The following is a 23,791-nucleotide window of genomic DNA, read 5'->3' as shown; positions in this document are numbered from 1 at the left end:
CTGCCAATTCCTTCAGCCAGGTACCATGCCATAGGGGGGTCTGCTGGGTGAGCACATTCTCCCAATATGTATGCCTTAAAGCTGCCCAAAGGTGAGAAAAATCACCCTACTCACTGGTTCCAGGTCACGAGGGACTGGACAGCAATAAATAAGACCTAATATCTGAAGAATGCTCAAAGCTGTAAACTCAAGTTGATAAGCCAGATCCGCCCAGCCCCATTAAACCAGTTGTGAATGACCAGCAACTGTGTTGCCAAGTAGTACAGTCCATCCTCCGTATGTACTCATCGGACAATTCTGTAGCACAATGCTTCATTTTGTATAAGACCACGCGGCCCAAAGCGTTTAATGGCAGGGATTGCCGCCGCGCCAAGTCTGCCTTCGCTCTTGAAGCAAGTGGGTTCATGTTCAGGGCCCATGTCAGCTCAGGAAGGAGAGTCACCCCAACCCCCAAATATTTAAAGCTCAGTCAACGGATAGGGACCTTGTCTTGACAGATGTAGCAGTCACTTGGTGGGGCCAGTGGCACCAGCACCGACTTAGCCGGGTTCAATCGCAAGCCCAAAGCCTCCTCAAAGCAATGCAACAAATGAAGGCTCTGTGGACCAGTTTCACTGGGGTTTGCCATGTATAGCAGAACATCATCAGCGTACAACGCCACACGGTCCTCTTGTGTATGATCCCACCTCCACCCGCAGTATATTGGGTCCATCCTAATCGGGCTCAATCACCAGAACGAATAGCAGTGGGGATAAAGGACTGCCCTGATGCGTCCCTCAAAATGGAAAAGGCAAAGGATAATGTATTGTTCACCTGAACGCGGGCTACTGGACTGATATACAGGGCTGGCCCATCCGGCAAAATCTTGGTCCCATGCCAGCCCGGACTAGCACCGAACTCAAGTAGCCCCAGTCCACTGTGTCAAAGGCCTTTTCGAAATCAATGAAAAGGAGTGCTAAATCAGAGGGAATGCGGTGACGTTGAGCCAATGCGACATGAAGACGGCGTATACAATGACACGTATTCCGGTTAGTCATAAAAGCCGCATTAGTCAGGGTGGATCAGAAGTGGCAGGACCCTCTTGAGGCACATCGCTAGAATTTTGGCATATATTTTTATGTCATTGTTAATAAGTAAGATTGGGCTGTAGTCTGCGCAAGACCTGGTCGGCGGTTGTGTCTTCTGGAGCACCACTATGGTGGCCGTGTCCATTCCGTCCGGAAAGGAACCAACCTGAGACACTTTGTTATAGAGGGCTTGCAGGTGCAGCGTCAACCCTTCTGTATCGGATCCTGGAGTTTTCCCCGCCCCCAAGGCCTTAAATGCCTTACTTATTTCCTCCCCAGTTATAGGTTTCTCAAGGATATCTACATCCATTTGTGACAACACCAGGAGGGGGACGTCGTGCAAGAATTGTCGGGTGTGCTCTTTGATAATTGTCGAGGACGCTTTGTATAATTTGCTATAGTAAGAGGCGAAAGTGTCTGCTACTTCCTGCAACTTAGTGACCACCACCCCACTGTGTCGCTAATCTCGGGGATGATTCTAGAAGATTGATGGTGTGACACCAACCAATAAAGCAGTTTCCCATTTTTGTCTCCCCATCCATATACACGAGCGGTGGAAGCACGCCATAAATGTCTTGCTGCTTTCAAAGAGTGGTCGCGTATCTCCTCCTGTATGAGCACGAGATGCCTATTCAGCTCCTCAGTGGGCTGTGTGGATTGTTTAGCCTCCAAGCATAGGGCTTGGGATTCCAAATTTAAAATATGAAGCCTCTGGGCTCGCTCCCGGGTGCGGACCAGTCCCTTTGCAACCCCCTCACCACTGCTTTACACGCTCCCCATAGGGTACCCGCCGATGGGACTGAGTTCGTGTTTAGGGAAAAGTATTCCTGAATAGCTACCTGTATCTGTTGGGCAAAGGGTTTGTGTTGTAAGTACCATGCATTCAGACGCCACATCAGGCAGTCAATCCCTGACACGGACCCCAGCATGAGCTGCAGCGGGGCGTGATCGGAGATGCCCCTTGACAGGATCTCAATGTGCGTAAGTTGGCTGCAGTCTGTAGCTGGCAGGAGAATGAGGTCTATTCTAGATTGCGTTAGGTGTGTTGCCGAGGTGTGTGTAAACCAAGTTTGTCGCGGGTGCCACGTCCTCCAGACATCGCATAGTCCCAAAGATGCTATCCAGTTCACCAGGTTGGAGGCTGCCACCTGCCTGTGGTGTAGTGGGGGATTCGACGCGTCCTGCAAGGGGTCTGGGACCGCGTTAAAGTCTCCACCTATCAGGGTGGTCTCCTAAGGTAAGTCCAGGAGTATTTTGATAAGGTCGTTTAAGACGGCATGCAGGGGTGCTGGTGGTGTGTAAACACTTATAACGTTAAGTGTGACTCCCTCGATGTGCCCAGACAGGAACAAGAACCTCCCATGGGGATCCCTCTGTACTTTCGTAACCATCATGGGAAAGGATTTGCGCAGTATCACTGCCACCCCTCTCGAGCCATACACAAACATGGCATGATAAACCCTATCAAAGCCTCTACATGCTAGAAACAGACAGTAATCCCCAAGTAACTGTCTCCTGAAGCAGGAGCAGGTCAGGCTGTTGATGGTGGGCATATGTGAGGACGGCTGTCCGTTTAATCTTATCCAAAAGTCCATTAAGGCTCCAAGAGAGAACGTGGATTGGTCCCACCATTTATACGTGCATAGGTCGATGTTACATTGCGGTCAGGGGCCATGCCCTCAGTTCTGCAAAGTGGGCAAGTGGACCCGTCGTCCCCACGTCCCTCAAGGCGTTTGATGAACCAAGGTCTATGTCTAAAACCCTGTGTGTCTGAAGTGAAAGAAAAGCAAGTAACAACTCCCAACAACAATATGAGCTGCCCTGTGGCAGATGTACCCCATAGACCCCCCCCAACTCCCGCCACACCCCATACTTCCCCCCAGAAGCATCTTTCTTCATTGCAGGAAAAAAAACTTTAAACTCTTGAAGTCGCTACCCAAACTTCACCTAACCAGTCGTGGTGACCCTTTCATAAGGCCAGATGTATTGATCAAATTCAGTAGACTGTTACATAACCAGACATAAGCAAGCATTGATCTTGGCTCGCCCTTCGTTTCTCCTCCCGGCCACTCAAAGACTCGGGCTCTGGAACAGATCAGAGTCACTGAAGGGGTCCCCCGGGCCCAAGGGTGACCCCCCCCCCTCCAGTAGTTCCATTACCACTCTTTGAGTCTCAGTTGTGTCTTTCTCTCCGTGCGGGCCGGACCAGCAGATCCCCCCTGCTGCCTCAGCACTGGAGAACCAAGTCTGGGACCCCCGCTGTCCTCAGCGCCTCCCAGACCTGGTACTGTGTCGCTGGCTCTGCAGTCGTGTAGACAGGTGGTCTAAGCCTGGCACAGGTCGCACCCGCTGGAGGCCGCCTCCAGCTGCTGTCTGCGGAATCTCCTCTGTCAGCCATGTCTAGGCCAATGTGGGAGACTAAAATAAAAATGGGTCTTGTTGGCGTGTACCACTCTGAAGAGAGCAGGGAAAAGAAGGCGGTATGATATCTCCATTTCCCTCAATTTCTGCTTTACTTCCTCGTATTAGCGGCATTGCTGTTGTACCTCTGTGCGGGCCGTCTGCAATACCACATCTGTCTTTATAGTTGAAAAAATCAAATTATTACTGGTCTTAGCGGAGATCCCAGAGGGGGCCTGGCCAGCAGCACTATATGGGCCCGTTCTATGACAAACCATGGTGTGAGGCCGCTCGACAGCACTCAAGATTTAAACTAGTCCTCTGGATAGGAGGCGAGGGAGGCAGTCTCTGTGTTTTCAGGGATGCAGATTATGTAAATGTTGTTGCGTCATGAGTGATTTTCTGCATCCACTGCTCTGTGGTGTAGCTCCGATATCCGCACAAGAAGCTGGGAGACTTGCGTTTTAAGGGTACTCACTTCGTCTTCCACAGTGGAAAGCCTGGATTCCGCCTCCGTGATTCTTGAGGTAGCATTGCGCAGATCTTGACGCACCAAGTCCACATACACTCTGACCTCCCCAATTTTGGTCTCCACTGCCTCCTGGGAGGACTGTATGGCTTGAAGGATGGTGGTCACATCTCCAGGGGCCAAGGACTTTCCCCCGGTCCCCCCTCACCAGCAGGGGTCGGCCCCAGGCCCGGGGCGAACTGATCTATGCACGTTTGTGCCAATGTCGATCGGGTGTGGTTTGTCTTTGTCCATTATGGCTCTCAGCTGGGTCCTCCGCCTGTTACATATCAGCAAAGTATGTTTGATGGAGGCTCCAACGTATGTTACTCCTGGGCCCAGCCAAGTCTTTGTGGGGGTCCACTACGCGGTGTCTCACCTCCGCAGCCTGCGGCTGTAGCTCCTCCTCCCCAAAACTGGGAGCCGCCGCATAGCCCACCAGGGCCCTCCCTTACATTCACTGGTTTCCAGCAGGGCTGCACCATCAAGACTCCCTCCTCTCCATGACTGCGTCGCTACTTCTCATTCGCCAAGCAGCACTGCACGCCGTTCGGGACCAAGCCCCTCCCAACTTCTTCTCTGGGGCCACTGCTCCCCAGCGCGGGCCCCCATGCTGGCAGGCCCCCCAGCAGCTCCAGCCAGATCACTCAGGATGGGGGGCCACCATGGTCTCTCATACAAAAAGTGGGGGATTGGGGGAAGAGACCAATCTCCACTGTTGTCTTTACCCCCCACATTGCAAGCCTCCCTCGCCACCAGTGGACCTTCCCTGCGGCCCCAGCCAGTCCCATCAGGAAGGGGGAGCCATCATTATATCCTGTAGGGGGGGGGGCAGACCCCTCAGTCCAGTCTCCCAGTTCACCCCCACAGCCCCCCCATTTCCACCGCCGAAGGCGGCCGCTGATTCTCTGTGCCCAGTCTCCTGGTGCTGCTTCGTTCCTCCTCGCTGCCTACCACGAGGCAGTTTCAGCCGATGGCCCCACCGGGAGCACCTCAGAGCCACTGCCCATCTCCAGTCCCTCCACGCAGCAGCAAATTCTTCGGCCGCCGCCCCCGAGGGCCACCTCTGCCGCCAGTGCAAGCGCCCCGGGCCCTGATCAGGCCTCCAGGTAACTCCTCTGCCGATCAGGACTCCACCGCTCTCCCTCACCGTTCCAGTTCTAGTGGGCGGTGTCGGAGTTTCGTTGCAAGTACGACCCCACTCCGAGCCACTCCAGATCAGTCGAGGGGCCGCAGGACACCTTGCCCGGTCACCCCGGCCCGCCGCCTTTGCCTCACTCACCCGATGGCTAGGTCCCACCCGCCCCCCCCCCCCCCCCCCGGCAACCTGGGGCTGCGCCTCAATGCGCCAGTCCGACGGCACCCGCCATTTTACATGAGGGCACCTCACTCACCGGTGTCCACCTAATAGGGGAGTCCTCTCTCCAGTCAGCACCCCATGATTAAAGCCGATGCGTAGGCACCCGAGGCACCAAACCAGCATGAGGAATAGGGAGATTGTAAGGCTTAATCGAGGAGGATGACGGCGGGGCCGGGAGCACTTCTAAAGTGCGACCGCCATCTTGACACCACGGCCACACCCAGTGTGTGATTAACTCTTAATTCTTAATAGGGAAATCATCATCCATGCCAATCATTTTGTGAAGTGGCTTTGACCAGTAGATTTCCAACTTATTGTTTTCTGCAGGATCTCTCTATTATTTACTCTAAGTGTTGTTCTGCTTCTTGTCATTTTTTCCTGTTCTGTCAGTAGAGCATTTGCTTTCTTATACACTGCATTTATTTTTCGCTGTCATTTCTTCCTTTGAGTATATTTATCAGTCGGATTCTAAGTACCTTTCCCAGTAAACATGGTAGACATTTTCATGCTCCTTTTCGTTGCAATTCGAACTTCAGGAAGTCAAACTCCATTTTGGGGCTTGATCCTCAGTGTGAATGTGGTTGTCTTATCAAGCGTGACCTTTGCCTTGGAGCCAACACTCCTTTGGGTCCAATCCATTCCAAGTCAGTTATTGAAGAATCTTCTCACGATACTACAGGTATGTAATTACTGCATTTTCCTTTGTAATGGATTTGTTGTCCTGAGTATAAGGAAATGAAAATGTCACTTACCCAGTGTACATCTGTTCGTGGCATTAGTCGCTGCAGATTCACATGTTGAGCACAGTCCGCTGCCTGGTGTTGGGCTCGGAGTATTACAAGTTGTTTTTCTTCTAAGAAGTCTTTTTTGGTCACGGGACCGAAGGACTCCTCCCTCTTCGGCTCCATTGCGCATGGGCGTCGACTCCATCTTAGATTGTTTTCCCCGCAGAGGGTGAGGCTGGAGTTGTTTGCTATAAATAGTGCCCATGCAATGGAGTGAATACGTATGTACATAAAAAGTTTATAATAATTATTTACAAATGTACAAATGTTTAAGATTTAAGATTTACTTCTAAACGGCTACAGGCTTCCCGGGGAGGCGGGAGGGCACATGTGAATCTGCAGCGACTAATGCCACGAACAGATGTACACTGGGTAAGTGACATTTTCAGTTCGATGGCATATGTTGCTGCAGATACACATGTTGAGCATAGACTATAAAGCAGTTACCTCACCTAAAAGCGGTGGTTTAGCCTGTAGGAGTTGAAGTAGTTTGGAATAATGTTCTTAGTACAGCTTGGCCCACTGTAGCTTGTTGTGCATTTAGTACATCAACACAGTAGTGTTTAGTAAATGTATGAGGCGTAGACCAGGTTGCAGCCTTACATATTTCGCTCATAGGAATGTTTCCTAGAAAGGCCATTGTAGCACCTTTCTTTCTGGTTGAGTGTGCCTTTGGTGTAATAGGCAATTCTCTCTTGGCTTTAAGATAGCATGTTTGAATACATCCGACTATCCATCTAGCAATGCCTTGTTTAGAGATTGGATTTCCTATGTGTGGTTTTTGAAAAGCTATGAACAGTTGTTTTGTTTTCCTGATTAACTTTGTTCTGTCAATGTAGTACATTAGTGCTCTTTTGATGTCTAATGTATGTAGTGCCCTTTCAGCCACGGAATCTGGCTGTGGGAAGAACACTGGTAATTCTACTGTTTGATTTAAATGGAATGGTGAGATTACTTTTGGTAGAAATTTTGGATTTGTTCTTAGAACTATTTTATTTTTGTGTATTTGAATAAATGGTTCTTGTATGGTAAATGCCTGTATTTCACTTACTCTTCTGAGGGATGTGATTGCAATGAGAAATGCGACTTTCCACGTTAAATATTGCATTTCACAGGAATGCATGGGTTCAAAAGGTGGACCCACGAGTCTTGTTAAGACGATGTTAAGGTTCCATGAAGGAACTGGTGGTGTTCTTGGTGGTATAATTCTTTTTAGCCCTTCCATGAATGCTTTAATAACTGGTATTCTAAATAGAGACGATGAATGAGTAGTTTGTAGGTAAGCAGATATTGCTGCGAGGTGTATTTTTATAGATGAAAAAGCGAGGGTTGCTTTTTGCAAATGTAGTAAGTATCCCACTATGTCCTTTGTAGAGGCATGCAATGGTTGGATGATTGGTATGGCAGTAGCAAACAAATCTTTTCCACTTAGATGCATAGCAGTGTCTAGTGGAAGCTTTTCTAGCTTGTTTTATGACCTCCATACATTCTTGTGTGAGGTCTAAGTGTCCGAATTCTAGGATTTCAGGAGCCAAATTGCTAGATTCAATGATGCTGGGTTTGGATGCCTGATCTGTTGTTTGTGTTGTGTTAACAGATCTGGTCTGTTGGGTAGTTTGACATGCGGTACTAGTGAAAGGTCTAGTAGAGTTGTATACCAAGGTTGTCTTGCCCATGTGGGTGCTATCAGTATGAGTTTGAGTTGGTTTTGACTCAATTTGTTTACTAGATATGGAAGGAGAGGGGGAAAAGCGTATGCAAATATCCCTGACCAACTCATCCATAGAGCATTGCCTTGTGATTCGCGGTGTGGGTACCTGGATGCAAAGTTTTGGCATTTTGCGTTTTCTTTTGTTGCGAACAAATCTATCTGGGGTGTTCCCCAAATTTGAAAGTAATTGTTCAGAACTTTGGGGTGAATTTCCCATTCGTGGACTTGTTGGTGATCTCGCGAAAGGTTGTCTGCTAGTTGGTTTTGGATCCCTGGAATAAATTGTGCTATTAGGCGAATGTGGTTGTGAATCGCCCACTGCCATATTTTTTGTGTTAGGAGACACAATTGTGTTGAGTGTGTACCTCCTTGTTTGTTTAAATAATACATTGTTGTCATGTTGTCTGTTTTGACAAGAATGTATTTGTGTGTTATTATGGGTTGAAAGGCTTTTAACGCTAGAAATACTGCTAACAGTTCTAGGTAATTTATATGAAATTTTGTTTGGTGTACGTCCCATTGTCCTTGAATGCTGTGGTGATTGAGGTGTGCTCCCCACCCTGTCATGGAAGCATCTGTTGTTATAACGTATTGAGGCACTGGGTCCTGAAATGTCCGCCCTTTGTTTAAATTGTTGCTGTTCCACCATAGAAGCGAGAGGTATGTTTGGCGGTCTACCAACACCAGATCTAGAAGTTGACCCTGTGCTTGTGACCATTGTGATGCTAGGCACTGTTGTAAGGGTCGCATGTGTAGTCTTGCGTTTGGGACAATGGCTATGCATGATGACATCATGCCTAGAAGTTTTAGCACAAATTTTGCTTGTATCTTTTGGTTTGGAAACATAGCACTTATTACCTTGTGGAATGCTTGAACTCTTTGTGGACTTGGAGTGGCAATTCCTTTTGATGTGTTGATGGTTGCCCCTAGATATTGTTGTGTCTGACACGGTTCGAGGTGTGACTTTGTATAGTTGATGGAGAAACCCAGTTTGTGAAGGGTTTGTATGACATATGTGGTGTTGTTTGTGCACTTTCTTACTGTGTTGGTCTTGATTAGCCAATCGTCTAGGTAAGGAAACACATGTATTAGTTGTCTCCTGATATGTGCTGCTACTACTGCTAGACATTTTGTGAATACTCTTGGTGCAGTTGTTATTCCGAATGGCAACACCTTGAATTGGTAATGTATTCCTTTGAATACGAACCTTAGGTACTTTCTGTGAGAAGGATGTATCGGTATATGAAAGTAAGCATCTTTTAGGTCTAATGTGGTCATGTAATCTTGCTGTTTGAGCAGTGGAATGATGTCTTGTAGTGTGACCATGTGAAAGTGGTCCGATATGATGTAGGTATTTAGTGTCCTGAGATCTAATATTGGTCTTAATGTTTTGTCTTTTTTTGGAATTAGAAAGTACAGGGAGTAAACTCCTGTGTTTTTTTGTTGTACTGGTACTAATTCTATTGCATCCTTTTGCAGTAGTGCTTGAACTTCTAGTCCTAAAAGTTCTAAATGTTGTAGTGACATTTTGCGTGTTTTTGGAGGGATGTTTGGTGGGAATTTGTGGAATTCTATGCAATAGCCATGTTGGATTATTGCTAGTACCCAATTGTCTGTTGTAATCTGCTGCCAAGATTGGTAGAATTGGCTTAGTCTTCCCCCCACTGGTGTTGAGTGAAGGGGTTGTGTGACTTGAAAGTCACTGTTTAGGTGGAGGTGTTTTTGGAGTTTGGAATTTTCCCCTACTCCTTGGGAATTGACCCCCTCTATATCCCCCGAAACCTCCCCTTTGGAATGAACCCTGATAGGGTGTGGTTCTTGTTTGTTGGCTGGTGGTGTCTGTGGGTTGGCCACGAAACCCCCCTCTAAATGGAGTTTTTCTAAAAGAGCCTCTGCTCTGCGGGGAGTAGAGTGCGCCCATGGCTTTGGCCGTGTCTGTGTCCTTTTTAAGTTTTTCAATGGCTGTGTCCACTTCAAGGCCAAAAAGTTGTTTTTCGTTGAAGGGCATATTAAGGACAGCCTGCGGGATTTCAGGTTTGAACCCTGAAGTGCGGAGCCATGCGTGTCTCCTTATGGTGACAGTAGTGTTGACTGTTCTTGCTGCAGTATCGGCTGCGTCCATTGAAGAGCGGATTTGATTGTTCGAGATCGTTTGTCCCTCTTCAACTATTTGCTGCGCCCTTTTTTGGTATTCCTGGGGAAGATGGTCTATGAGAAGTTGCATCTCATCCCAGTGTGCGCGGTCATATCGGGCTAGCAGCGCTTGAGAATTTGCGATGCGCCATTGGTTGGCTGCCTGTGATGCGACTCTTTTTCCTGCTGCATCAAATTTTCGGCTTTCTTTGTCCGGAGGTGGGGCGTCGCCAGATGTATGGGAATTTGCTCTTTTGCGAGCTGCCCCTACTACTACGGAGTCAGGTGGTAACTGCGAAGTAATAAACACTGGGTCTGTGGGTGGTGGTTTATATTTCTTATCCACCCTTGGGGTGATGGCTCTTGATTTTACGGGCTCTTCAAAAATTTGTTTTGCGTGCCGTAACATCCCTGGTAGCATTGGGAGACATTGATAGTGGCTATGTGTAGCCGAGAGGGTGTTAAATAAAAAATCATCCTCTATAGGATCGGAATGCAGTTGGACATTGTGGAATTCTGCTGCCCTAGTCACCAGTTGCGAGTATGAGGTACTGTCCTCTGGCGGTGACGGCTTTGTGGGGTATGAATCGGGATCATTGTCCGGCACTGGGGTGTCGTATAAGTCCCAAGCGTCTTGATCCTGATTATCTTGACTTATAGTAGTTTGCGCTGGTGAGTGCATTTCTCTGATTCTACACTTTGGAGCTCTTATCCAAATCTGTGCATCTGGCCACATATTCCTTGTTCCTCTGTGTAGGAAGGAGGTGTGGAACTTTTCGGCGCCGAGAGAGAATCTTTTTTCGGCTTCGGCACCGACTGAATTTTTGTGGCTTTCGGCAGTGTGTCTCGGTGCCGATGTTTTTCGGTGCCGGCATCTTGTTTTTGCTTCTCGGAGCCGCTATCTCGGCTCCGAGGTTGCTCCATGGCGGTCCCTCGACCGGAGTCGGGTGTCTTCGCTATGGGCGTGCCCTTTTTCGGCGCCTTCGACGGGTCGCCGGTTTTATGGGTCGAGCCATGGCCTGTTGGCAGTGGCGTCCCCTGGGCTTTTGTTTTTTCAATGGTCTTTATTTTCGACGTCTTACTCACTGTTTGTTGTTGTTGTTCAACGTCGGAGTCTCCGGATTCTGAGTCCGGAACCGAGAATGTTTCCTCTTCGTCGTCGAATTGTTGTTTTGTCGGCGTGGACGCCATTTGTAGACGCCTGGCTCTTCGGTCCCGGAGTGTTTTTCTGGACCGGAAGGCTCGACAGGCCTCACAGGTATCCTCCTTGTGCTCGGGGGACAAGCACAAGTTACAGACCAAGTGCTGATCTGTATAAGGATACTTACTGTGACATTTTGGGCAGAAACGGAACGGGGTCCGTTCCATCGGCTTCGGCGTCACACGCGGTCGGGCCGACCAGGCCCCGATGGGGGATCGAAGCTACCCCAAAGTCTTCCGATGATCGGTGTCGATGTACCTAACTATCCCGATACCGAACGGAACAATACCGACGCTTTCTTCCGAGATTCTGACTAACTTTCCGAACCGAAACACGGAGCGAAAAGGAACACGTCCGAACCCGACAGCGGAAAAAAACAATCTAAGATGGAGTCGACACCCATGCGCAATGGAGCCGAAGAGGGAGGAGTCCTTCAGTCCCGTGACCAAAAAAGACTTCTTCGAAGAAAAACAACTTGTAATACTCCGAGCCCAACACCAGGCAGCGGACTGTGCTCAACATGTGTATCTGCAGCAACATATGCCATCGAACATGTTACTTACCCAGTAAGCATCTGTTTGTAGCATGTAGTGCTGTAGATTCACTCGCTCTGCGTACTTCTGCCATCTAGTTTTGGGTCCGGAAGGTCTTTTTTGTCAAGGAAAGACAGGCAGGCCTCACAGTCTTCTTCTCTGTGTTCCAGCGACAGGCAGAGGTTGCAGACCTGATGCTGACCAGTCTGCGACTGACACTTCGTACAGAAACGGAAAGGCGTCCGTTCCATTAGGATTTCATTCTGTGAGGTATGGAATGGAGAAAGTGTGCCAATCCGATTAAAAGTTTAGTTGGTCCCAGAATGCAAAGGAATAGAATACCGCATTCTCTGAACAATACCAAGGAATTTGAAACGGTGTCCCAAATGAAAGGCTGAAGACAGTAAACCTGAGCCCGGTAAAAACATGACCGAGCCCGACAGCAAAAGAAAACAATCTGATAATGGAGTCTATGCCGATGTGTATTACCAGCAAGATGAGGAGTCACTATACACAGTGACTTGAAAGACTTTTTGAAGAAAAACAACTTGCAACCTTCCGGAGCCAACACTAGATGGCAGATGTATGCAGAGCATGTGTATCTACAGCTACATATGCCATCAATGTTTTTTTTTGTGAGTGGAACCCTTGTCACAGAAATGGAAATGGGTCACTGTCTTCTCAAACATATCTAGGATGCTAGATGGTTCCATCTTTTCCACTTTCATAGCCAATACCAGCATTTTCCTTACTCTGCTTCAACAGCACCCTGAGCTGACTATGTTGAGTCCTGTGTTCCATTAATACATACTGTGATAAACATGTGTTAGTTTTGTCACATTGGCTTGGTAAGCAAAATTTGCAGACCTTATGCCTGTGAAGCCAAGGGACATATAGGAAACAATTTGGACAAAATGTAAATGTTGTGTTTTCCAAGAGGAAGCCAAAAGGCATCATTCTCATTAACCTGCCCTTTCAATATCGTAGTTGAAAATACATTGTCGAAATGTATCTTCTTACACAGCACCACAACTGTTTTAGGGCAGTGTTTCCATTATTTGGATTACAGTAGTCCTTAGTGGCACATGGTCTATACACTGAGTAGCTGCAAACAACTCTCAACCAGGTGTCTGAAAAAATAAATCTGAGTTGAGTCTGTGTCTTGGTGCATTGCTGGTTTCAGGACAAGTGAGCAAGAATCATTTGATGCAAGCCTGAACTAGAAACCAAGTTTTGTAAGAAAGCATAGTGCAACATTCCAAATCCAACACTTGATTGGAAGAGATTGCACAGGATGTAATCCCAACACGCTACAAACCTGTAAATACATTGACAACAAATGTAAAGAAACATCAATATCTGACAACTGAAATGGTATTGTTATAAATAGGCTGCAGTTAAAGTGGGAAGAGTGGAAAAAATTTAGTTAAGTTTGGTTTTATCTGAAAAAAATACCTTTCTACCTTAACAAATGCAACTCCACTAGGCGATACGGTGATATCATGCCGAATCCGATGAAGTAAGTCTGGAGGAACACGGAGAGATGCACAGCCAAACTTGAACTCATCATACCTGAAAAGGAAAAAACACAAAATTTACAAATTGGTATAACATGAGAATGTCGAATATGTGTTTATGGTGATTGATATGTGTAAATAAAAAAACGTAAATGCTAATTCTTAAATACAAAACAGGTGCTTAGGTAAGAAAAGGAACAATACAGAACCCAATGAGTCTTTAAATGATATGTGATAAAATAATTTTAGCTGGAGAATAACAATTTAAAAATTATTTTAAAATAATTGATTTTTCTATGAGAAATATTTCTATAAGACCACCTTCACAAATCCTGTGTTAGGGAACCAGCTTCCACTGACACATTAACATCAGAGTTCTTTGGCTGCCTATTTGGTAGACACTTGAAGCACTATTTAGCAAAGAGAATCTCATCTTCTCCTGTTACAGGATGTGAGGGCACCCGACTGTTGTCCACTAAATTGGATAAGTAAGCATGAGCCAGAAGTGGGGCTTTTTAATCCTGTGCAACAGCTCATCCACTTTCTAACTGAAAATAGTGCAGTAATGGAAGAGGTGCTTATTTAAACCTAATCATGATAAAATTTGACCTAACTTTTAATTAAACTTTTTAACTTTGCTGCAGGGTATTTTATTGGTACCTAAATTGTTTTATCTATTTTGTTTGCTCCCTATGTCAACGTTTAGGATGTAATCGTGAAAAATCTGTCTTTTTCATTCTGGCACACACTGTGCAGTTGGCTAGGCTGATATACAAGAGTCTGGTATTCTGAAGAAGAAACTAAAACATGCAATGTCTGCACAGCCAATGTATGCAGCCCGCTGCTGGTGTGCCACAAGACAGCCATGGTAAGGGGCTCAAGATGCTCCTTTTGAAACTCTCTCGAAGACACCGACAAGTGTTGTGTAATCATAAGGGAGGAGCTAGAATGGGGGTGGGGATGGCTATGAGACAACTCAGGGCTTGGTGTTGGTGGCAGCTCCTTTGGGGGAGCCACTTTTACCTCTACCTTTAGAACTGTTGCCTCTGTAGAGTCCCCTAAAATAGACTCTTGAAGAAGACTGCTGGGCCTGTGGACATTGGTAGCATATGGAGGCATCAGGAGAGGTAGTATTTGAGCCTCAACAGTAGGGTGTGCGATGAAAGGAGTTGTGAGGTGCCACTGTTTGAAGTGCACCCATAGCTTTTGCCACCTCCGTATCTTTTAAAGTTTTTTCTAATGTTTGGTCTACCTGCAGACGGAATAGATGCTGACCATCAAATGAAATGTGAAGCAGGTTCTGCTGAAACTCTGGCTTGAAGCCGTAAATATGGAGCCAGGCATGCCTGTGCAGGAGGAGACTGGACTTAACTCCTGTGGCAGCCATCGCTGCTGCATCTAATGCACAGTGAATAGTGGTGTTTTGAGATCTGTTTCCCCTCAGAGACAACCGCATCACCTCTTTTCCTATGCTCCTCTGGAAGATGCTTTAGGTGCTCCTCAATTTCATCCCAGCGGGAGTGGTCATACTTGGAGAGTACCCTCTTCAATTAGCAATGTGCCAATGATTGGCTGATTGCACAGCTATCCTCTTCCCTGCAGCAACTGTATATACGCTTACTATCCTTGTCTGGTGGAGGGGCATCACCAGTAGCCTGCGAGCCGTCCTCTTATGGGCTGTGGTGACAACCAGGGAGTCAAGTGGGAGCTGCCCACAAATGTATTAGGGGTTAGTAGGGGAGGCCTTGTACTTTTTTTCCACCCTGGAAGTTATGACCCTAGCATGGAACTCCTCTACCAAAGGCTCTATGTGAATATCCACATTATGGAAGGAGGCCCTACCAATAAGCTCCTGATAGGATGTGGTATTGTCCAGCGGGAAGGGGCGGCAGGGTATCCCCCGGTTGGTCTGCTACGTAAGAGTCCCGTGGAGGAGTGTCAAATTTGCCCCCCCGTGATGTCCACCTGTATCAGAATGAGGTGACCCCTGTAGTGTAATGTCAAGGAGCCTCCCTGGAAAAGCAAGCGTAGAGGGTGAAGTAGAGTTGTCTGCTTCATGCGCTGCTTCGGTGGGGTTGGAATGTCCAAGGCCTCCTTGAAGGACAGCTGACATTTCGAGTGCTGAGCAGCTGCAGACCGCAAAGGGCGTGCGAGGATCCAGCCCATGTGGGGATGATGGCCAAGTGTCTTTGCAGAGCACTTATCTCCTCTTGAGTATGTGGAGAATTGGTTCCACAGAACTGGAGTCGAGGTCGGACTTTCTGGTTGACGCTGAGGGTTTTGGCTCAAAAGATGGTTTAGGTTTTGGCACTGATGGTCAGGTGCCAAAGGTCTAGCCGGTGCGGGTGTGGTCACCTGTTCTCATTGATTTCTTCAGCACCAAGCCAGAACTGGGTGTACATTCGAAAATTGTCTCTGGTGTACCAGAGTGGCTGGATGTCCCTTGGCAGAGGGCTGCTCCACTTGAGAGCAGTGGTGAGTGGGAGGGGAAACCGTACCCACTGTCAGCTGAGGTGGTGGAAGGCCCCAATCTCCCAAATGGAGGTGGAGCTGTCTTGGGGGAAGACTTCCTAGCCCATGGCCGAGAGAGGAGGATGGTGCTCCCCTTGATGTCCTCTGGGTGGAACAGGTTAAGGGTGTACTCTACGCTCCTATGTGACATCTGGAGAAGTTGAGCCTGATGATCTCCAAGGGTTTTTTGGAGTGGAAGGAGCAGCACATGTTGCAAGCAGTCTTGTTGTTCTCTGGTTGAAAAACAAAAATTGGAGACCTAAAGTAGATTGGTGCAAGGTTTCATTGTGTGGCAGCAAGGACAATAACAGAATGAGGTGCGTTCCATCATCATTGAGGCATGGTGGAGAGATGCGACCAAGAGACATGAGTAGGCCCAAAGGAGGAGGCCCTGGAGGGGCCGCATTCTACCTGAACCCTGCTTGAGCGAAGTTGTGAACGTCGACCAGAGACGGAGAAGGAAAGGGAGGCGCGATCGATTACAATACCAACGGATGGAAAAAAAACATGCATGAACCTGAAGGCAGAAAGAAAATAATCGAACAATGGGGTAGATGACCATGCATATTAATTACCAGCAAGAGAAGTCACAGTACCTTGTGGCTTGAAAAACATCTTTGAAGAAAACAACTTGCACACACATCCATGCCTAAGATGACAGCAGGAGAATGCACAGAATATTTATCTACAGCCACAAACTGAGTTTTAGCCAATAAGTTCAGTAGTGAAACAGAACAGATAGCTACAGCTTTTTATCAGTTAAATTATTGCTTTCAATGCAGCATGGATAATATCAATTCCATTTACTTGGCAGCGGCGGTGCCTACATAAGGGCAGAGAAGCACCACCCACCCTCCTGCCAGCGTAGCAAACATGAAAAACAAAACAGTAATAAAATCATTTTATTTTTCAGTGCAGCCAGCCAGCCAGCCCAAGCCAAGTGTTCGGGCTGGGTCATGAATGCTGACTGGCAGCAGGGGAGATGGAGTGGTACTCACATGCGCATTTCACTTTGGCCGGATGTTTTACAACGGCTAGCCTGGCAGGCGGACTTCAAACTTCTTCGACCCAAACTGTCAGACAGCTGATGGAGAAGAGACACAGACCTCCAGTGCATGTAGAAGCGCAGAGCCAGCCCACTCCAACCAATCCAGGTGCTTCTCCCATTCCGGTTAACAACATGAGAGCAGCGTCAGGACTGGTTAGGGGAGTTGACGCAGGGACCCTTTTCTCCCTTTGTTGTGACAGACTGCTGGACCTGAGAGGAGTAGGTAAGTATGTTGTAGGATGCTGGCTCTGTATATACCATATCAAAATGAGATTAAGTGTATACGGAGTCCAGGGGTTCCCCAGAGGCTTAACAGAGGCTAAAGTAGATAATACTAATTCCCTGTTTTGTGGTAGTGTGGTCGAGCAGTTAGGCTTATCAGAGGGCAGTACAAAGCATCTGTTGTACACATAGTCAATAATTGAGGTACACACTCAATGTCTAACTCCAGGCCAATGTATGTTTATTGGAAAAATATATTTTGTTACTTTAGTTCTAGAACCAAAAGGATCTTGTTGCAAGTAAGTACATTTGCAAGTAAGTTTTGAACATATGTATCAATAGCACTTGTTTAGATTTGGCAAAGAGAACGGTTTACAGGCAAGTAACACTTTCATTTATTCAGAACAGTCCTGGGGAGGGGGGAGTATTAGTGCATTTTTTAGGTAAGTACTCGACTTACTGTTCCAGTCTTCGGGGATTAGGATGTCCAGTGGTCGTGGTTCAGGACAACCCCAAACTTACACCACCAGCAACACGAAGCTGGCTGGGTGCAGAGGTCAAAGTTGAAGTTGAAGTTAGATTTAGAATGGGATCCTATGGAGACTCGGGGCACTCGGAAACTGACCTGCTAGCAGGTAAGTACCTGTGACTTTGGAGGGCAGACATGGGGGGTTTAGGTAAGCACTGGGGAGGGAAGAAGGTAGGGAGGGTCTGCCACACGTCAGCAACAAACACACACCCTGAGCGGCACAGGAGCAGCCGGGTGCAGGGTGCAAACATAATATTGGGGTCCCAATGCTTTTCAATGGGTGGGCCCCTGGGGTCACAAAGATGCTGCAGGCTGGGTCCAGGGGGTCGGTTCCGGGAAACCACAGGCTAGACAAGATGGAAGGACACCTGCTGGATGTTGATGGACCAGTGGTCGGATTCCCCAAGGCAAGGGGCTGCGGATGCAGGGGTACCTTTAGACGTTGGGAATTTTCGTCTGGTTCTCTCACGGTCATGGGGGTTCTCTGGATTTAGGCTGCAGGCGTTGTCATGTTGGCCAGGATGGGTCAACCCAGGGTGGACACAAGGTCAGAATCGTGTGGGGATCTGCTCTGGACTGGTGGGCCACCTGGACATGGACTGTGGGCATTGGGTGCAGAGTGGGCAGGACTCATGGATCCGGGGAAGTTCTGGAGTACTTTTAGAGGGTTTCTTCTGGACAGGGCAGCTGTCCTCTGGAGTTCTTGGTCCTCTGGTGGGCAGGCAGTCCTCTGGGGATTTGGAGAGGTTGCTGGTCCTGCAGGATGCATCGCCTTTTGGTAGAAGAGTCCTAGATGCTGTAGAAAGGCCGGGAGGGCTGGGGAGAAGTCAGTTGTCGTCTGGAGTCTCCACTGCTAGGGGTTGGGCTTAGCTGAGCTTCTTTTTTCTTGTCTTAAGGTCGCCAGGAATCTGGTGAGCTAGGTTCAGGGGAGCCCTTAAATCCTACATTTAGGGGCATTATAGGGGTCAGAGGGCAGTAGCCAATTGGTATTGTCCCTGAGGGAGACTACACACTTCTCATGCCCACTCCCTTTGGGGAGGGCACATTCCTAACCCTATTGGTCCTGGTCCTCCAAATCAAGATGGAAGATTCTGCAGGAAGGGGGGTCACTTCAGCTCTAGACACCTTATGGGTGGTCCTGGCTACAGTGGTCCCTCCTCCATGTTTTACCTAACTTTCCGACCAGACGTGCCACCAAAAGTGGGGTTTTGACCCGATCAGGCTTTGTTTTTGACTCCAGGAGATGCCATGTCGACTTTACCTTTTTCTCCCCACCAGCACACACAATCTGCAATGGCAGTGTGCATGTGTTTGGTAAGGGGTCCGCAATACATGCTGCAGCGCTTAGGGACCCTCCCTGGTGACAGAGCCCTTGGTACCACTGGTACCTTTTACAAGGGACTTAGCTGTGTGCCAACTCTGGGAACAATGGTACAGTTTTAGGGAAAGAACACTGGTGCAGGCGCCTGGTTCACAGGATCCCAGCACACTCTCAGTCAAGTCAGCATCAATATCAGGCAAATAGTAGAGTGGAGAGGGGGTAAGGGGCACTTTCCTACATGTGTTTTATTTAAACTTCTATATACAGTTTTATTTATTTTTACATACTGCCTTCAACCTTAACTCCAGAGCTATAAATCGTGGCCTGTTATAAACACTGTTTGTAACTGACCACGATTGACTGCTTTGGATTTGCGCCTAAGAGCATTCACTTTCTAAAACAATCAGCCACCACTGTTATTTAGTTCTCCTGAACATATGAATGTACCACCTGCAAAAGCCCCAAAATGTAGGTAACTGGACGGTTTTTTGTCCCAATAAAAGAGAATTATGTAATAGTTTAGGCTCTGTTGAAAGGGCATACAACCCCATCACCGACTACAAGGGTTAGTTAACACACTCCATATACCAGACTAAGAGGTCACTGATAATTCAGGTGTACAGACCTTGCTACTTGAACCACTGGTTTTAAAGATGCCTACTGGCCATACCATGCACAGTACCCCAAAACTGGAGTCCTTGCATGTACAAGCGCATGTGTATATGTAGGAAATAAAGAACTGGGATAAAAATAGAAAAGGGGCAAAAGAAAATGTCTGCACGAGAGTAATATCCCTGAAATTATTAGAGTCCAATGAATTTGATGTCTGGAGCGGGATCAATTGGGATTTCTCCAAACTGATCTGTATGCCCAGAGTGCATGCAACATCCAAAGTTTACAATTTATGAGGACTCCAGATGGCCAATAAGTCTCCAGGCCTGGTTATTCCCTGAATTCAGAGTCTTCTGAGGTGCGAATTCACTATGGACATTATTATTTTTTATAAATATTTTTATTGTGTAACATTACTCATCATATAACAACCTTGGAAAAGGAAGGAAGAACAAAGATCTATTACATACACAGGAGAGCAGCATAGGACACTGTCTAAGGAAATCAATTCTTCTGAATGGCACTTTTATGGCCCACTGCTAAACACTTTGCCTTGCATTCCCACAATGGCCATAGAACACCCCCCTCCATTTCCTGGGGCATCCCCTACTCTGGTATACCACTTGTTCCGCTCTTTGACACCAATCTTGATTGTTTTCCCAATCTTCCAAATGAGGGGAAGATGTTTCAGAACCGTTTCCCCCAACCCCCAGAGGCTTGTGCTATATTTCTTTCTGCCATACCTGCTGCCCACATTGCCCATATCTTCTGGTACTTAGGCCATGGCACTTCTGTTATCAGCAGGAGCAGACACTTGGCATCCATCGGAAATGTTCGTACGAGGACCAGTGACATTCTGTCTGTAACCACCTGCCAATATTCTTGTATCACTGGGCATTTCCAAAGTATGTGAAAGTACCCTTGAGACCACAGCCTTTAAGGCATAGTGGTGAGTTTGTCCTTTGAATTTCATGAAGTAGTAATCTGGTATAGCACGACTGTTGTAGCATTTGTCTTCCCTAAGGGACCCCGTGGGGTCATGGGAGTTGTTAACTAGCTTCTTAGATATAATCAAAAATGCTTCATCAGTAACTGGATCTGTGAGCAAGCGATCTTCAATCGGGGTCGCCACTTCAAGTCGCTATCCCTCTGTGATAAGCTCTCTAAGGGCGTGTCCTAGGTGGAGGTATCTAAAATGTTCTGACTGCCAGTGCGTACTCCCTACAGAGCACCTGAAACTGTACTATGGCCTGTGCATGCCAGACGTCTCCAAAACGTTAAATACCTATAAGCTACTACTTTGAGAAGCCGCTAAGGCAGCTTGTCTCCTTTAGTAAATCACTGTCCCCTAGAGGGGTTGTCTCGGTGAGTCTATTTTCCTATCCCAGTTGGTTCGCTGCCTCCCTTCCGGGCGCTTACCACCGCCAGGGGATGCATCAGCAAGTCTCTCTCCTTGTGTTTGCGGTTTAGGGCAGATATGTAGCTCCTGCATCCCATCGAGCCCCTATCGACTGGGGTAGGCTGGTTCACCCTGATCTGCAAAAGCCTAGTCTTGTACCACCACCAGCTGTGCAGCCCAATAGTATTTACAAATGTCTGGGACTGCCAGGCCACCATCATGCACCCTCCTTGAAGCATACACAGGGCTATGCGCGGCTTCCCACCTGGCCACAGTAGGAGAAGAAGCTCATGTTCTACCCTTCAAAGAAGTCTGCGGGAACTCGGACGCCGGCATCTTGTAGTATATACATGAGACGCAGGAGGGTGTTATGTCCGCCCTTAGTCAGTCCCCCGGGAAGGGGGTTAGGGGCGTGGGGCTAGGTTTTAATTCAAGAATTCTTGTGAATCTCTGGTGACGTAAATGCCCAGATAGCAGAAACCATCTCTAATCAAGGATGTGGTGCATTGAGAGGGTGAGACCAGGGGCACATACCTGATAGCGGAAACACCAGGGACTTTGTCCATTTGATATGATAACCCAAGTGGTCCCCAGAAATATTGAATACCTGCAGCACTCTGTCGACCGAGTTAAGTGGTCTTGCAAGATAGAGCATCACATCATCTGCATATAGGGAGAAGCATTCCTCCCAGTCTCCCCAGCAGTAATTCCTTGAATGAATGGCTCTTGTGAGTTCCAAGCTGCAAGTGGCTCTAACGCTAGTGTGGAAATTATAGGAGAAAGGGGGCAACCCTGTCTTGTGCCCTTTTCCAGGGCAAAAATGTGAGACACTGTGCCATTCACCTGTACTCTTGCAAGTGGGCCTTAGTACAGTAGCCTAACGCAACTACAGAATTTTGGTCCAAAGCCCAGTCAAGTCAGAGCTGTGAATATGTAGTTCCACTCTATATTGTTGAATGCCATTTTAGAGTCCAAGGCCATCAGCACTGTTCCCCTTGGACAACGCGGCCAGGTCATGTGTAGTACACCCCATACCGACAGCGTAAATTAAACTGGGTACATATGCAACATGAAGCCTGATTGGTCAGGATCAATTATAGATGTGATTACTACGCGCAGTCTTGTTGCTACGGCCTTCGCCAGTATCTTGGTTTCGACGTTTAAGAGGGATATTGGTCTGTACGAGCTACAGTCTGTTGGGGGTTTGCCCTGCTTAAGTTTGGCTACTATTGTCACAGTACGCTGGTCTCTGGGTAAGGCTCCCTCTTCTCTGGCTGTCTGGAACATGGTAAGCAGGGGTGTATCTACTTCTTCTGCTTTTACCTTGTACAGTTCTACAGGCAAACCATTCAGTCCCCTTGCTTTCCCTGATTGGAGGTCTCGCAGGGCCTGTACAATCCCTGCAGACGCAAGGTCCGCCTCTAGGCTTTACCCGGCCTCATTTGCTAAGGACTGTAGGTTTATGTCTCTCAAGAGGTCAGCGCGGTCTGTTTTAGTCACATGGAATCGGATGAATAAAGGTTCGCATAGACCATCTCAAAGGTCTTCGCTATCTCGAACTAGTGCACTGAAGATTTCCTTCTCTATCTATTACCTGGTGTACCCATGATCTCACCCTAACCTGCTTATCAAGTCATGCCATTAATTTGTTGGCTTTGTCACCCATATCGTAGAATCTACACTGTGATGCAAGTGCTAGGTTACGTGCCCTCTGTTCTACCAGTACACGCAGGTCATTTTGTCAAAGGTGCAGTTGGGTGTTTGGTATTCCTTCCCCCCCCCCCAGTGTTCCATTGCAGCCTCTGCTTCTTTATAGTCTTCTAGTGTCATTCTCTATGTCCACACACTTCAGTTGGTTGTCCTTCTTCAATCCCCCTATCAATGCCTGGTCTTGACCACATATGACTCTTTTCAATGCCTCCCAGAGCCTGCTAGCTGAATCAACAGTGCCTTAATTTTCTCTAAAATAACTGTCTGCTCCCTCCCTTAGTTTGACCCTGATGTGTCTGTCTCTGAGTACCAAGGGTCAAGTCTAGGGGGTAGGTTAAAGTGTGCCTGTCCTCCTTGGGTCAGTGGTGTAGCCAGGCTCACATTTATTCTGGTGTAGAGAAATACCAGGATTTACCCTCCACCAGTACTCATAATTTTGCAGGATAGAGCATCATGTATTTCTACTCCTTTTCTCCAACGGCTCTCTTCATTTCTTCAAAGATATGCATTTGTTTTTGCACCTGTAAGGTAAAGACTGGGAAGAAACTAATGGTAGTGTTCTCAAATGCCAGGTCTCTATGTGTGTGGAAAGCCTGCACTACAGCATCCAGGTCCCTGTCATTGAAGATCCTGGCTATTATTGTGCGTGGGGAGGCAGACCTAGGGTCCTATGGGCCCTTTCTACTGAGAAGAACTTGGAGAACCATTTGGTTTTTAGGGTATTCACAATGAGATGCTCTAGGAAGAGATCCAGTGCTGCCCCCTTCGGGTCCCCCACCACACGGGTGTTGTTTTGCCTGGCCTTTTCTTCTCTGTCCTCCATTTTTGCAGCCACTGCTGCATGTTGTTTGGTCAGGGTATGGACTTGTTCTCCCAGTCTCTTGTTTGCTGCCTGAAGTCCTCTTATCTGGGTTTCTGCTTCCAGGGCTTTCTCTGAGATTTTCCACACATCTGCTCTCAGCAGATTGACTTCCACTGTCACTGCGTCCAATTTCGGTACAATGGTGCCCCTCAGTTTTTGGATGGCTCAGATAATTTCCCTTAACGAGAGTTCAGCAACAGGGCACTCCTCCCCTTTCCTCTCATTTCTTCCTGTACGCACCTGAGTAGACATTACGCCACTGTGTACTTGTCGAGGTTATATGTTTGGACGGGATTGGGGTCTTTAGTCTGGACCATATCTGCCAACACACTGCTCGGACTGTCTTTTCAGAGTGGTGTGGG

General features: G+C 47.6%; 1 protein-coding gene across 4 annotated transcripts in view; it reads right to left on the bottom strand.

The window, feature by feature from the left end:
- The window catches only part of REV3L (REV3 like, DNA directed polymerase zeta catalytic subunit), a 948,974-nt gene that overhangs the window by 168,293 nt on the left and 756,890 nt on the right, over positions 1 to 23,791 (bottom strand). For all 4 annotated transcript variants that reach the window (XM_069234598.1, XM_069234599.1, XM_069234600.1 and 1 more), the window contains exon 24: positions 13,162 to 13,270. In XM_069234598.1, coding sequence (XP_069090699.1) covers positions 13,162 to 13,270 — 109 coding nt within the window. The remainder of the gene's footprint in view (positions 1 to 13,161; positions 13,271 to 23,791) is intronic.

The sequence above is a fragment of the Pleurodeles waltl genome, chromosome 5, assembly GCF_031143425.1.
Source record: "Pleurodeles waltl isolate 20211129_DDA chromosome 5, aPleWal1.hap1.20221129, whole genome shotgun sequence".
Classification (NCBI taxonomy): Eukaryota; Metazoa; Chordata; class Amphibia; order Caudata; family Salamandridae; genus Pleurodeles; species Pleurodeles waltl.
This window is presented reverse-complemented; position numbering and strand designations above follow the sequence as displayed.